This window comes from Stegostoma tigrinum, chromosome 3, assembly GCF_030684315.1.
Source record: "Stegostoma tigrinum isolate sSteTig4 chromosome 3, sSteTig4.hap1, whole genome shotgun sequence".
Classification (NCBI taxonomy): Eukaryota; Metazoa; Chordata; class Chondrichthyes; order Orectolobiformes; family Stegostomatidae; genus Stegostoma; species Stegostoma tigrinum.
Genome location: NC_081356.1, coordinates 57126180 through 57142303, shown reverse-complemented (window position 1 = coordinate 57142303; position 16124 = coordinate 57126180). Strand labels below are relative to the sequence as shown.

Genomic DNA, 16124 nt, shown 5'->3' with positions numbered 1-16124 from the left:
TTCAAAGCCAATGTGACCATCTAATTGCTCATCTCCCCACTTTACCCCTGGACTTCGAGCATGTTAATTCATCATGCCAGATGGATTGCACCACCCCTCCAATGAGAAGCCAGGATGATACTGACTGCATTACTCCCTGTTTGCAGTCCCTTCCTCATGATCCCTTTTTCCTCCATGCTCTATTGACTTTCCCCTCCTGATATATTGAATTGTCCCTCTTCACAATTATTATCTCATCTGCATCACTGCATACTGCTTCCAATACCCATAAATGAGTTCAACAGAATCCCTCCCGCAGTAGTGTTCCCCGACACAATCCTTGACTTTTATTGACAGTCATCCAAGATTGACCATAGCCCACTCTCTTGGCCAACTTGGATAGACATCCCCATGGGATAAGTGACCAGACTCCTAAATTGTCTCTGCGTGGCTTTTAACTTCCCACAACTCCCCAAGTTGTTCGTATTGGACTCACAGGGCTAATTGTGGCCCACTGCCTCAGCTGTAGACATACAGTACACACAGACACATTCATTCCCCTCAACCATCCACACAGCCAACTGGCTGTACCTAAGCCCCTGGACTGATAGCAGAGGTTGCCCTCAACTTAACTGTGCCAGAGCCTGAACTGAAGGCTTCATCTCCCTTGACTTGACCAAGGGCAAGTCACTTTAGACCTGGAGACATTGCCAATTGGTTGATGCACATGCAGTGTGTTTGCCACATACACAGCTGGCACATGGTGCAGGTGTAGAAGTGATGTCATTTGTGTCATATAGCAACATATCTACCCACTTGGCTGATGATAAAGCTGTCTGGCCTAGTATCTGCACTAAAAGGCAAATCTATTCAAAGCACTATAAGCATTTAAACTGTGGTGACGAGGCAATGCAAGGAAAAGATGCTGTAAGCATCCAAACAAGTGCAAAGTAAGTGAGAACTGAGACAACAAGTGAGGATACTGGAGATGCACGAGATTGATGCTTGTACCTGTATGCAAAGTGTCCTAGCTGCAGCATTATAATGAAAGGTGCATTCCGAGTGCAGCATTGAAGTATAGATCTGTCTTTCACATGGATCGTGGATTTGACCAGGTGGCATCTTGGGTATCCTCACTTGCTCTCTTGGAGCTAACACACTTACACATGGATCAGAGATCTTCCAGGAGGATGTGTTGAGGCTGGCCCATTTTGGATGGCAACGTTTGGGGATAGCAGGTGTGCACAGTCAGTGCCCATGGAGCATACTCTGAAAAGTGTGTATCTGATATCCAACATGGACAGCCCAAGAAGCAAGTGGTAACAGTAGGTAACCCAATACACCAGATTATGTCAATTTGCAAACTTATAATTCCTTTATGCGGATGCATTGTTATAGAAATGATTATGATTGTTTTAAAATCTGTATAGTTGGGGAAGCTTCTGCTGACCAACGTAGAGGTAAACCATTCATTAATAGCTGCAGTATGAAGAGATTAATGTCACCACAGAAAGATCTCACAAGATGGTCATAGTCACAATTTGACCTGTTTCCCATGCTCCACTTCACAGAATCCCAACGATGCAGATAGAAGCTGTTCAGCCCACCGACCCTCTGAACAGCATTCCACTCAGACTCATACCCCCACTCCATCCCCATAACCCTACATTTACCATGGCTAATCCACCCAGCCTACTTATGGAACAGGTACTCACATCTTCATTGCCTATCCTGAAGAGGTTGAAGGTTGTCAAGACTTTCCACAGAATCATAAATAAATAAGTCTTTTGTTGAAATAGTTCAGAATGTCAAAGAATGCTAAACTTCTGAGAAAATGTTCTGTTTTATCCTAATTAGAACTTAGAACTAGATAGCTATTCAAAAACTTAATTATGAAAATATTCAGAAGATTTTTCAAAAGGGAAAAAAAAACTTACCTGATGGATGCACCAGTAGCGCCATCACAAGAGATTGGTTAACAGTTGGAAAGTAGAGCTTCAATGGAATCTGGACAGAACATAAACAAGTAGATTTTAAAAAAAAGAAACTAAATGAATGATATCAGACTAAATCTATGCACTAAGGATGATTTTATGAAGTTATATGCAGTATTAATCTTAATTCCATCAACCAATTTAATAACAGATTTTTGTTTAACAGAAAACTCGAAATGAGCCAGAATATTGTTTTAAAATGGTTCCAAAAGACAGCTGACCTACAACTATATATAGGATATATATATAGGAAAGCCTTCAAACACATCAAACCATTCACTTCTGTTTGTTTTGATTGCTTTTGCTGAATAGAAGCTGCATTTGTCTCAGAAACAAATGCACTGTTAGCCTTTCTGAGCAACAATGATTTTACAGTCAATGAATGATCACCACAACCAGCTCTCATCTACTGAAACTGATGTCAATTAGGTCCTGTGTGGCGTGTAGTGCCCACTGCTGCTGTGCTACATCATGCAGACGGTCATGTCTCTCCTGTTCAATATTCTTGTTTTTCTCCTCAGAGGACTGCTCCTGCTCTCACAGCTCTTTAACTCCATCACATCCTCTCATTGTCTGCTCTAGTTGTCCAGAAGATAACATGCTGGAATTATGCAGTACCCTCTGATTGGGATGTAGTGCGAGCATTAATTACCCCAACCAATCCAAGCAGCAGAATCTCACCTTCAAAAGGCCAATTGTCTGTTCCATTGTGGTCCTGGTTAAAAAATAGATTGCATTCTATCTACACTCCGCTTTAGCCAAGAGGCTGTTCAAAGTCATCAGCCATGGGTGCAGAAGGAAGCCTTGTCCCCCAGTAATCATCCTTGCAAAGCATTTGGCATTGAATTACAGCAAGAACATGAGCATTCTCAAGGAAATAGGCATTATGGCAGCACCCAAGGTAGCTGTGCAAACTTCCAAGACATGGTATCAACGATCAGAGATAACTTATTCACTGATGGAATGGAACTTTTTCTGAAGATCAAATCAGCCACATTATGAAAAGGCCATTTCAAGCTGAGTGCAGTCTATTGCACCCTACAGCTGGGGAAAGCCAGCCATGTTGGCAAAGCTTACTCCCTGGCTGCAGAGCTGATGGTGTCACCATGACTGAAAATATTTGAAGCAGTGTTGTATAAGGAACAGCCTGAATATATCTGTTCATTTGAGACTTTGCACAGATCCCTAATAGCTCCATCAAAATAACTAGTTGCATAGAAGTTCAACAGCACTGTCATCTTAACAGCCAGACAGATAAGATGGTCATCCACTCCATATTGTAGATCAGACTCTAGCTGCTGGCATGGTTCTGTGATTGTCTTGGAACATTCTCATTCTGCAGTGACACTGTGCCTTGCTTGTCCGGCAGAAATGGCTTTAACGATGAGAGACAGTCACAGTCCTATACCTCGTGTGCATCCTGAAGAAACTTCATCTGTGATTTCTACATGTGAAGCTGTTTGGGTCATTGGATCGTGACCCCTGACCTGACAGCAGCCCCCATTGTTTCACCTGAGGACTGCTCTCCTTTGACTTTTGAGACATTGCCACATGTCTTGAAACACGTACAGCATGTTTGCTATACAAAATGCTGATGTATGGCATGAAATTTGAAATAGTACATGGCCATACAGCTCATGTGGTGAGGCCTATCTTGACATCAGGAGCAACTTGTGCCATTCTTTTATGCTTTTCACAAGTAACATGGCAAGATACCAATTGATGGGGATTAACACTTGTTAATTACCTTGTAAATGTCACAACTCATTATTAATAGTCAGATTCCCATATTACTGAATTCACCAAACAATCCAGACTTTGGGAAAACTTGATAAGGAAACCAGGGTGAGCACCTGGCAGATTTAGCTTGCCACTTGTTCTGAACAATCTCCAAATTGGAAACCAGGTACCAATAACTCAGGGCAACCTCCATCGATACCAGTCACACAAATGTGGGCACCAGGCATGTGACAGTCTCTAGGAGCCCTCACAGCATGTTTCTGATTTATTCACAGGGAAATTCTGCACTTCACTACAACACCTATCATTGTAATGCAAGTTAAGTCTGAGGTAGGTAACATTTTATCCCTTGCTTGTCAAGAATCTATTAGGTGTAGGCAGAAATGTGGAGTAATCAGATCAGCCATAATCTTATTGCATGGTGGTACTGGTTAGAGCTGGCTAGTCCTGTTCCTGCTCCTAATTTGTATATTCATACAAGAGGGGTGAGAACGGACAATTTAATGGTGACGATGAGACGAAAGAGCTGTTCAAAATAACACCTAACATGGGTGTGAAAAAGGACAAGATCAGTGGTCAGGAGAAAGTTGTTCAAGAACAGGTTGAGCAAGAGAAACAGAAAACAATGTTGTAGAAGATACACGTTCAAGATCCAGTGACATGAGTAATGATGGTGGGAACTGCACATTAAAGAGATTGTTAAAGTTCCTGATTTTGTATTTATGAGTACCGTCTGCAAGTAAATTCATAAATTGCTTTCAAAAACCAGACAGCTCTTTTCATTTAGAAATTGAAGTCCTCACCTGAGGTTGCACCCGTAGCAGGGCTTGAACAAAACACCGTGTAAATGCTTGTATAATGGTAATAATTTTAGGGTGTCCATCAGATTCTAGTAGAATGGTCCTTATGATTTAAAGACACAAACATTGCACAATTAATGCCAGTCATCCAATTTTTTTAATGACACATCCAGATGAACAAAATACCTGTTTGCATCCGGAGCAATCTGCTCATGCTAACAGAAAATAGGAGAAAATGTATCATCATTAATCATACAAGCTGGCTGCTCTTTTATTTCAAACTTTTACATCCAGAGAAAGGAATCTTTCATTGCCTTTCCTTAGGACCCATAAAAAATTAGGTCACATAAACAGTTCACATACAGATGCATGTGTTACAAAAAATAATTGAAACAGCAAATATTCAATGCTTGGTAAGATTCACAATCAAAATTCATTTCCATTGTATGAAATAAGTGCATTTTACCTGTTTTCTTCACTAATTAAACTCTATTCAGTACAGTAAGCAAGATAACACCATTGTGCTTTACATTGCATTACACTGGATGAAAGCAGATTGCTGTGCAAATGGAAACTGTTCACACGGTTTACAATAAACCATGCAGTGTCATGTATATCATAGGTTAATGATAATGTGCAATTTAGAATCATACTGATCCTAAAATCTGTTCTTTCTTTGTTTTAATAATTTGGGTCAAATTTTCATCGTTTTGATGTTGCAACATGAGAATACACCATGGTGTCTAAAGTAAAATAATGGGCCTTATAGAATATACTAATTTATTTTGCTGTGGACAAAGTATTCAATGTTGCGAAAACAATGAAATTCAATACTTCAGCCTCATTATTATGTTCAGTGGATTATAATGTTTGTACGCAGTCACAACAGATTTATTTAATTTCCAATCCAAAAGCAAAAAACAGCAAAACCGAAATAAAAACAAAAAATGCTGGGAATATCCAAAAATCTGGCAGCAACTGTGGGATGTGGCCGCATCAACAAAGCTTGCTAGACATTCAGCAACAGCCACATTACGGCACATTAAGTTTATAAGTGGCAGCTTGCTGTTTTTAAAGGGGCAGCTGTTATAGCTTTGTCTGCTTCAAATGCCATCTTGGGACTACACTGCTTGCCTCCTAGAAGTAAAAAGAAAAGAGGCCATGGCTGTCGGCCTGAGGCATGTGTGGGCATGTTTTTGTACATTCCTGGCACAAGGTGGAATTTTCATCGTCCACAACTGAAATAGGATTTGCATCCTTGGTAATCTATATTATCATATGATGCTACCTTATTACAGGAGAATAGGCCCACAAAGTGTGGCTTACCTGGCCATACTCATGCCTATTGAGAGGAAGTGCTTGAGCCTGTCCACCAATGATTGGAACAGGATTATTAAGACAGACGAGACTGGAGAAAGCCAATGGGCAGTGAGATTGCACAAGTACATCATCTGCTCTTGACAAAGCCAGCTCCTAAGGAACTCAAGAGCTGGATGTGCAATAGTTGCTGTACATGTACGGGCTACCCTACGTACAGTTGTGATGTTAAGGGCTCCAATGCTTTTAATGAATTTAAGAGTGCGCACGTGATGAAATTTGGGAAATCTAAACACTCAAAGGAACTCCAATATGATTTCAGAAGATGCCATTGTGCAATGGTGTGTTCTCTCAATCACCACATTAGGAATATGACAATAATCCTCCATTTTTCTGTCTCCTACACAGTTACACCATTGAACACCTTACCAGCCAACTCAAATGAGAGGTACTATGCAATCTCTGTGGCAGCAGATGAAGCTCAGAGGATGCTGTGGCACATCACTTCTCAGCACCAAGCAGCAACTCAGATACTGGCTTATCAGTAGGGTTTTTCCACTTGGAACAGAGGGACACACAATTTGTGAGGGCACCACATCTGCCAGAGGGAGAGAGATGCATCAAGCATTCACAAAATTCACCAAGCCCCTTAGACAGAATCATCTAAACCTACAACAACTTCCATCTAGAATGACAAGGGCAGCAGATAGATGAGAGCACCACCATCCGCATGTTCTGTCCAAGCCACTCATTATCCTAACTTGAAAATATTACTATTCCTTCAGTGTAATTGTGTCAAAATCCTGGAATTCCCTCCCGAAGGACAATATGGTTTTAATTAAAGGACATGGACTGCAGCAGTTCAAGAAGGCAGCTCACCATTGCCTTCTCAAGGGCAACTGGGGACAGGCTATAATAAATACAGAGCAGCCTGTGACACCCACATTCTGTTAGTGATGTTTTTTAAAAAAGGCACATTAGACGGAGGGTTGCTGATGTGATTCAGATGCTGAACCAAAGGACGGGCCTCTACTGACGGCCGTAATGTGGCTGTTGCTGAATGTCTAGCAAGCTTTGTTTGTTGATGCAGCCAGAGGAGTTGCATGTTCTAGCAAGCATTCTGGAGGTGTTCTGCAGTGACACAACCACTAGAGTGTTCTGCTCCTTCACCGGTTAGGGCTGGCAATTGTCTTGGAACTGGCCATCACACAAGATTTGTAAAGAAGAAACCTTTCCTGTTGGCAAGTATGCAGGTCTAGCCTGCTTATTCCTTTTTGGTGATATGAATACAGTGTATGTAGTCTGAACCCTAGAAGAATCTGACATTGCAAATGAACCCTCCAGCTCTTTCAAACAAGCTGTTGTGGTTCATTGTAAACTCAATGAATTGCTCAATTTATTGGAATATTGCACCAACAAAGCCTGTAAAGCAAATGATGGAAATCACAGGTCACCACACGCTGTCTGAAAAGGTGCACTAGCAAAGAAATTCAGGTCCATTGTCATCTTTACAGTCACTGGTATCAGATGTGCCCATGCACAGCTGGAGGCTGTTTCCTCAGCCAACATATCACAAAGAGATGTTATAGCAATCTGGAGAGTGTGTGATTCAGTATCTTAAACATTTGCAAGTGAGTCATCCTGGCTTATGACACTCGGTTGGCTGTGTAATTTTTAAAGTTTCCATTATGGGATGTGGGCCTCATTAACAAGGTCAACATTTGTTACCAAACCACTATCTCTCCTTAATGTTACTTGCCATATGGCAGACAGGCAACAGTCCTGCTCTCTGCCGCTCCTTCAACCTGTGCAACTGGAATGACTTTCATTATTTCAGGTAGCTCGTCCACCTGCATTTCCCTTTCCTCTGCTCCTCACTAGATTTTGTGTCTGCCAAAGAGAACCATTTTCCTTGAGTGCAGATGAGAAAACATTTGCACAAAAGTGCTTAAACCTTCCAAGTTACCAATTTTCAGAAGTCTAAGTAAATGCCAAATTTCTCACAAAACACATAACCATTCACATCTACCAGCAGGCTACACTGTTGAAGTCTACCATTATCTCAGCTGTTGCACTCAAGCCTACTCTGATAAACAAACTGATTAAAAATGGAATTAATCAATTGTCTTTTTACGCACCCACAGGCAACACTATTAGAATCTAAGATAACACATTGTGAAGATGGATGAACACAGCAGACCAAGCAGCATCAGAGGAGCAGGAAAGCTTGACATTTTGGGTCAGGACCCTTCTTCAGAAAACTATTAGAATCCACATGTTTTACTTCAGCCTACTGGGTTGCTAATGAGCTTAAAAGTTCCTTTCATTGCCACTCTGGCTATGGTGATTGGTTCCCAATGAGACAGGTCATCCTTTTATAGCATCCCAGCATGACGACATTGGGAATGTGACCAAAGGTTATCACTTTTTATATTATGTCTGCATGGGTAAAGAATGGTCTTGTTTTAGAAAAGTATTTTTTAGCCCATGTTACTCTTACAAACCTGTGGGTATGTTATGAATCTGGCAGTTAAAGATACTTTGGAGTGATAAATCAAGATCAGAGTTTAAGTTATAGAAACAAAGTGCTGGAAACATTCAGCAAGTCAGTGTTTCTGTAGAGAGAGAAAAAGATTGAACATTTGAGTTAACTGGATGAAACTGCCCAGTCTCTCCACACTGGAGAGATTTGATTCCAGGCTGTGCAACAGCCATTGAGCCAAACTGGAATTAGAACCTGTAAACTTCCAGGCAGGCTGCCCATTATACCAAACATGTTACCATAGATCATGTCATTCAAGTTAACCTTAGAAGCCTTGAAAATTCTACTCAAGATCAGACCAAAGCTGAAGGGCAAGTTCCTCACTTTTATATTTCAGGCTGTTGACACAATTGAATAGCATTCAATTAGTTCTATTGATTGCTATATATTAACATTTTCCCAAGTGAACATCATACTCATTAGTGAATGATTGCCGGCAACCATTAGCTAGTTGTTTAAATAGGCCCCAAACTCTTGCCTCCTCCACAGTTCTTAGTTATTCACCAATTAGAAAACTGTCTTGATTTCTTAAATAAAAACTGGACGACAATATGCTTCTACAAAATAAACTTCATTAGTCTATAAAACCAAAAGAACTCCAGATGCTATAAATCAGAAATAAAAACAAACCTTGCTGGAAAAGCTCAGCAGGTCTGGCAGCATCTGTGAGGAAAAAAATCAGAGTTAATATTTCAGGTCAGGTGACCCTACCTCAGAACTGAAGGGAGCGTCACCGGACCCGAAATGTTAACTCTGAATTTTTTCTTCACAGATACCGCCAGACTTGCTGAGCTTTTCCAGCAACTTTGTTGATCGGTCTATATGTTTTTGTAATTTTTGCTTATGCATGCACTACTTACTACACCTTCTAACTTAGTGCCAACTGCAAGCTGCTTTTTTACACTCAGCTGTAGAAGGTTACAGAGAGCAGGCAGCACAAGAATCTTTGTGTAAATCAGTGACTTTTTGTTTAAATTCACATATCATTCTTACCTGAAGAAATGATCAAGTACCCTAAACAACGAAGGATGACAGGCTGCTGCTTTGGGCTATAATAGAAATAAAATGTCATTTTATAATAAAGTTATTATCCATTGTTGGTTGACTGTAACCTGAATGGTTACAACGACAGAGTTGCCTTAACCAAAATGGCAATGAAGCTCCAATTCTGCAAGTTCTATACTAGAACCCGGCACCCACCATTTCTGTTCATATGGTTGCCATTAGACTAACTTTTTGTTCTCCGTTTTAACAAAATTCAAATTTTACCATCGGCCATTCTGTGATTCAAACCCATTTCATCAGAAGATTAGCCTGTGGCACTGGATTAACAGTCCAATGACATTACCATTATACCAACACTTCTGTAGCATGATGATCACTGGATATACCTAGTGTGTATGTAGTAATCAAGAACTGCTGGACTCTCCTGGCTACAAAGCACCTCTAAGTTACTGGTTTTTGCCATTTCCTATATTAATTCGACTGTTTTGTGGCCTATAAATTACTCCTATAATCGTTTATTGTCCATGTTACTCTTCCAATTGGATTTCCTCTTTCATTAATATACAGATCCTGTTCCTTATTTCTAGCACTAATGCATCTACTTTTCACTTATCCATTTAAATATAAAATATCCTTTAATATTCAGTTCCTAGTCTTTGCTACGTCTCTGCAATAGCAATTAACTCATACCCTTTTACTTCAACCAGCACCAGGAATTCACCTATTTTGCAAACGCTGTGTGCAACTAGATAGTGTGTTTAATTTTGCCTTATTAACCTTATCTTATAATTTGACTCTGGTTAATACTATGATTTGTTTCTGCTGTATTTCCACTTAAGTATATAGATTTTCTACACAACTTTGTCATTGTTCTGAATTCACTTTTAGGTTCCCATCTCCTGACAAGCTAGATTTTTAAATTTATTGTCATACAGGATTCATCTTACAACAATGTAGACTTACGGACTGTGACTAGATTTTTGGGATTTATATTGCATTAATAAAGACAAAATTTAATTCAACACCGTAACTGGAATTGTATCCCATAGTTCACTTTGATTTTTATTGAACTGGAATATGGTCTCCTGTGTGGCAATGCCATAAAATTTGTTTCTGAATAATATCAACTAAATATGACTACACATATGATTAGTGACACAGTGTGACATTAGAGAAAAATGACCTAATTCTGCAGTTACAGTTTAAGAATTGATACTTCTGCCATATCAGTCACCTTAGCTACTTTATTATCGGCAACCAATCAACAGCAAGGAGTATTTACAATATTCTGACAGAAGGTTACTAACCTGCCCCATAAACAATAGTGAGATATCTGGGGAGACATAGTTGGGAGTAATACAAATTGAATGTTTATATATTTTCTAAAATATGCAGCGCTTTGGTGATGAAAAAAAGCACAGCACTGAGGCGGTGTAGATGACCCTCAGGTCTAGACAGATATGCAATGGGCCAAATAACAAACTTGCTCAATATTATTCTATGATTTACAGCACACTGCAATGTTATTAGGCTCTTTATTCACAACTGTGCAAATTTTTCCCTTTATGTATTGTGTAATACAACAAAATAAACTCATGTATTTCATTACAGTGAGCAACACATATAAGTCTTGAATCTGTAACGTTTCCAAAACATGTAAAATCACTACAGAATAAATCAAGTGCACCAAAGCTATCTAAAGCTTGTTCTTATTTAAGCAACCTACCAGTAATGAATCCCTGATAATAACTTCGACTTGCAGTAAAGATGTCCAGGAATGAGTGATCAAAGTTTCAGTAAGATGTAAAATAGCTTGCTCCAGACTAGGGAGGTAACGTAGCCACAAGCTCATAACTGCATTATCAGACAGTGAAATGTTTTTCCTATTAAGATAGAGGAGGAAAGAAAGAAAAACCTGGAATTAGCATTAATATTTGTATAAGAAACCAATGCCCACAAGTAAGTTGCAAGTCTAACTTCAACAGATCTAGATCACAACTGATGTGTTTACCACCAACCTAAAATTGCTATCTCAGGCATAATTCATATTATTCCTTATTCAGTTGTTAATCAAAAGTTCATGTATGTCACTGAAAGAACCAAGCATCTTAAAAATGGTGGGCCTGAGAGCAAGGCAGACTAGATCAATTTTCTTCTGAATATAAAACAATTTTTTTTCAAAAGTCACATTCTAATAGTCAAAATGCTCAGAAAAACTGGAGAAATTATAAATTTACATTGATAGTGATTAAACTATAAAATATCTGATAAGCTTTGTAACCAAAAATACCGTAGTTTAAACTTTTGTGCTCTTAATATTGTTATATTTTTGTTTTAAATATACTTATTAAGTTTGATTTTCAACATATTAATTTCCAAAATAAATTTAGGTGATTAAACATACAAGAATAGAATTTGAGAGACATTCTCTCATTTTATCTTTGGGTGGTGATCAGCAGAAACCACATGAATGGCAAAAGTGACATGTTTGCTATGTGTCCCGAATATCTCACATAAGTTATAGGACAGGCCAAACAGGAGCTTCACAGAAGTTCCAGGTGACAGTTTTATGCATGCGAGAGCCAGCTTAACGGTGATACACCTGCCTCAAAATTAAATCTCTCCCCTCACCTATCTGTCAAATTCAGTCAGAGAAGGACTTGGAGTTTGGTAATGCAGTCCATTCCACTCTGTCAATTCAAATCTGAAGAAGAATCCCCATCCATAAATCTACTATTTCACTTGAAAAGTGAATTGCAGTAGTCTTAATAGATCAAACTCCAAAAAATGTCTAATTCTCAATTTGACATTTACCATCAGGGCAGTTTCTTTTTTTTCAGAAAGTGCAATATTTTCTCTTCTATTCCCAACTGCTTACACCAACACCATACAGCAGAAATGCACAGCATCAAGTGAATGACCTTGACTCTGTTTTGTGATTGATTTACAGCAACAGTGCAGGTTCAAATACCACATTAACTGAGGTTACCATAGAGGCTCCACTTTCTCAACTTCGCCCATTGCCTGAGGCATGGTGACCCTCAGCTCACACTCACTATCAATGGTCACTAACAAGTGAGCAGCCTATAATCCTAAAACTAGACTATAACACCTTTTACTTCATAATTCCACTTTGGCATCAAAAATGGTAATAACTCCATTTTTTAGCGTTTTAGCTCTGATCCAAGCGTAGTTTAATAAATATCATTAATCACAATACTGCAACATTCTGGATCAATTCACATCTAATAACTGAGCCATCCATTGTTCAGTAGGTATTCTTTGCAAAGGTTTCTGTTACCCAGTCATTTTAAAATTAGAGATGAATTCAACATCTGTAATCCCATGTTGCTAGGTGACATTTAATTTTAATAACTATTAGCTTTGATTTACATCAATTTGGACAGCCCTCAACAGTTTGAACTTGCAGGAAAACTGAATTGGTAAAACGTTGCAACTTCACATCAAATGGGCTGAAATAAATAAAAATTCAAACTTTGGAAATTATGTGTTGCAAAACATATTAAAAGCAGGGTCAATTTAAAAGCACGGAGAGGAGTTGATTGAAAATCAAATCACATAGCCACAACTGACTCAAAAATAAAAACACAATTGGTGGCTCAGTGAAAATCAACTCATGTAAGCCAATATACACTTTTGAGAAAGGCGGGTTTCATCTGTATTCTTAATAATTGTCACCTTGGGGGCAAAAACCAAAGATTGTTTGAGTGAATGAGTGGAACAGTGATTTGACACCTACCATTCACATCTGGAGTCTGGATTAGAATCCAATCCAAAATGATGTGATGGAAGATTCCTCTTTAGGTTGGTAGGAGGATTCTAACTGAAATCTGCTCCATTTTACTTCCTGTTGGGCAAGATGCAACACAATAAAACAGGTCTACAATATGCCACTAATATCTCACTCACAAATTTCATATGGTGCCTAGTTTAGGATTTGGAAAACATTCACAATGCACTTCCGATGTAAGATGTTGAGGAATATTGTTGAAAACAAATACTAGCAGCTTTGCTCTGCATATGACAGTGCTACATCTGACCAGAGACTGCTCGATGCTGACACTGCACATGTCACCTTAATGAATGTTAAAACTGAAAATTTTACATCTCCAAAGAAAAAAACTAAAACAATGCCGTCTAAAACAATGGATCAATATATCAGCATTTGGTAAATAAGTATTGAATCATACAAACTGTAAGTGCTAGATCCAATTCTAGACTTTTGTTGATTAGCTAATTTCCAATGCAACAGCAGCAGAATTCAATAAGCAACATTATCATTCCAGGCTGATGTTGCCATGAGAGAAGGTATTAGAAATAATTAATTAGAATGACAGGATGGTGCTCACAGTCAAATAGCTCACATGAAAAAAAGGTTACTTCAGTAATTATCTCATTGCTGCTTGTGAGGAACATGCTGTGTGCAAATTGCTATCATATTTTATACAAAAGTGACAACATGTCAAAAAGCATATCTGGCATTAATGATGCTTGTGAAATTCTGTGGCTATAAAAGGCATGAAATAGACACAAACATTTTTTCACTTTGAAGGTACTTGTAATGTTATAGAACAATTAACAGTGAGAATGCAAAAGTATTTGAGGTGGTGTTGTGGAAAGAGCGAAAGCACAGACAGGACAGAAGAAAATTACAAGAACATTTTTCAGTCCACACATGTTTATAAACTGTTACTCCTGTTAATAAGTTAAAAGTTATGTTTAAAACATTCATTTTGCACTCACCTTACACTCCAAAGTAACACCATGAGTACTAAACGTGCACACAGAAGCTAACTTACTAGTCATCACACTGCTAATGAAAACAATATGATGTATGAAATTAGCCTATCCTCATTATTTTCATTAAGGACTTCAATAATTAATAGCTTGACTTCAATATGATCTGCAACTATCCTTCATTGCTGTTTTCCATTAAAGAATATTTTGCCTGTAGACATAGATGTTCCCTTCAATAACTGTTGTTTCAACGCCACCTAAATTAGTTATGAACTCTACAGAAGCATGACATCACCCATCTACCACAGCTACATCAGTTAACATAAAAATGATTGCCTCAGTCTACAGCCTTGGCTCTAAGGTATTAAATAATAGAATTGTTTCTAAACAAACAAACAAGATTTCATTAATTAAGAAATATACCTACTTTAAAAATTACCTTACAAATATCCAAATACTTAATAATTATTCATCAAAACATAGAAACCATATGATCATTTTCAATCAGGGAACTTTTTTTTAAAAAAGTGGGTAATGGGGTCAAACATTTTAAAAAATCTACCTCAAAAAAAATTTAATCAGACTTTGGAAGGCTTCTGAAAATTCACTTTTATGACAGTTCACAAAACCTGAGGGAAGCCTGTTGAGGAATCGGGACCATTCTGATAGTACTGAAAACAAAAAGTGCTGGAGATCACAGCGGGGTAGGCAGCATCCATGAAGAGAAAGCAAATTAACGTTTCAAGTCTAGTCTGACCTGCTTTTTTGTCTTCATCTCATTCCAGCATCTGCAGTAATTTGCTCCTCCATTTTGACAGGTCACTATCAGATTTAGATTTGGACCTTATTGTCACGTGCTCAAATTCAGATGTACAGTGAAAAGTGTACAATGTTGTCACACACAGTTCTATCTTAGGTATAAGTATGTTTCAGAGATAGTAGGAGTTGCAGACGCTGGAGAATCTATGATAACAAGGTGTAGAGCTGGATGAACACAGCAGGCCAAGCAGCAACAGAGCAGCAGGAAAGCTGATGTTTCAAGCCTAGACGGAAGAAAGGTCGAGGCCCGAAACATCAGCTTTCCTGCTCCTCTGATGCTGCTTGGCCTGCTGTGTTCATCCAGCTCTACATCTTGTTATCTTAGGTATAAGTAACTAGATACAAAATCTTAAGAACAAGGCAGAAAGAAATAAAGATCAAAGTTCAAAATTACTGTAATTCAAGTATAGCATTAAAAAAAAGACATAAAGTTAGAAATTAAACATTACAGACCTTCCTAGTATGAAGTAGAAAATAAAGAAAGCTAAATGTTTAAATATTAGCCTTTCCGAAATGCTTAGTCATGCGGGGACTGCACTTCCTACAAGGTCTTGATCTCGTCCACTTTGGCATGCTTTCCCCACACAGTCCATTCCAGGGGTCCCACTTCAGGGCCACCAACACCATACTGCTAGGAGAAACAGACTGGGCCTAACATGGTTTAACTACTTCTGAGATGCTGCCCTATCAATTTGATGTTTTTTTTAAAAACTGCTGTGATTTATGCTCTAGCTGTATCTGACAAAGATAAACTGGGCATCACATTTATCAAGATTTATTAACCTCATCACTTCAGGTGACCTCCCACCCACAGCCTCTAACCTCATCGTTCCCCAACCCCGCACTGCCCGTTTCTATCTCCTTCCCAAAATTCACAAACCTGACTGCCCTGGTTGACCCATTGTCTCTGCCTGCGCCTGCTCCACTGAACTCATCTCCACCTATCTCGACTTCATTTTCTGCACCTTGGTCCAGGAACTCCCCACCTACATCTGTGACACCACCCACGCCCTTCACCTCCTCCAAAACTTCCAATTCCCTGGTCCCCAACACCTCATCTTTACCATGGGCATCCAGTCCCTGTACACTTGTATTCCCTATACAGATGGCCTAAAGGCCCTCTGCTTTTTCCTGTCCCACAGGCCCGACTCGTCCCCCTCCACTGACACC

At 39.0% G+C, this 16124-nt stretch overlaps 1 protein-coding gene across 4 annotated transcripts in view; it reads right to left on the bottom strand.

Moving 5' to 3' along the window:
• Positions 1–16124, bottom strand: part of fancc (FA complementation group C) — a 175910-nt gene that overhangs the window by 23163 nt on the left and 136623 nt on the right. For all 4 annotated transcript variants that reach the window (XM_048528327.2, XM_048528328.2, XM_048528329.2 and 1 more), the window contains 4 exons: positions 11104–11260; positions 9366–9421; positions 4517–4616; positions 1917–1986 (listed from right to left, as the gene is read on the bottom strand). In XM_048528327.2, the coding sequence (XP_048384284.1) occupies positions 1917–1986; positions 4517–4616; positions 9366–9421; positions 11104–11260 (383 nt within the window). The remainder of the gene's footprint in view (positions 1–1916; positions 1987–4516; positions 4617–9365; positions 9422–11103; positions 11261–16124) is intronic.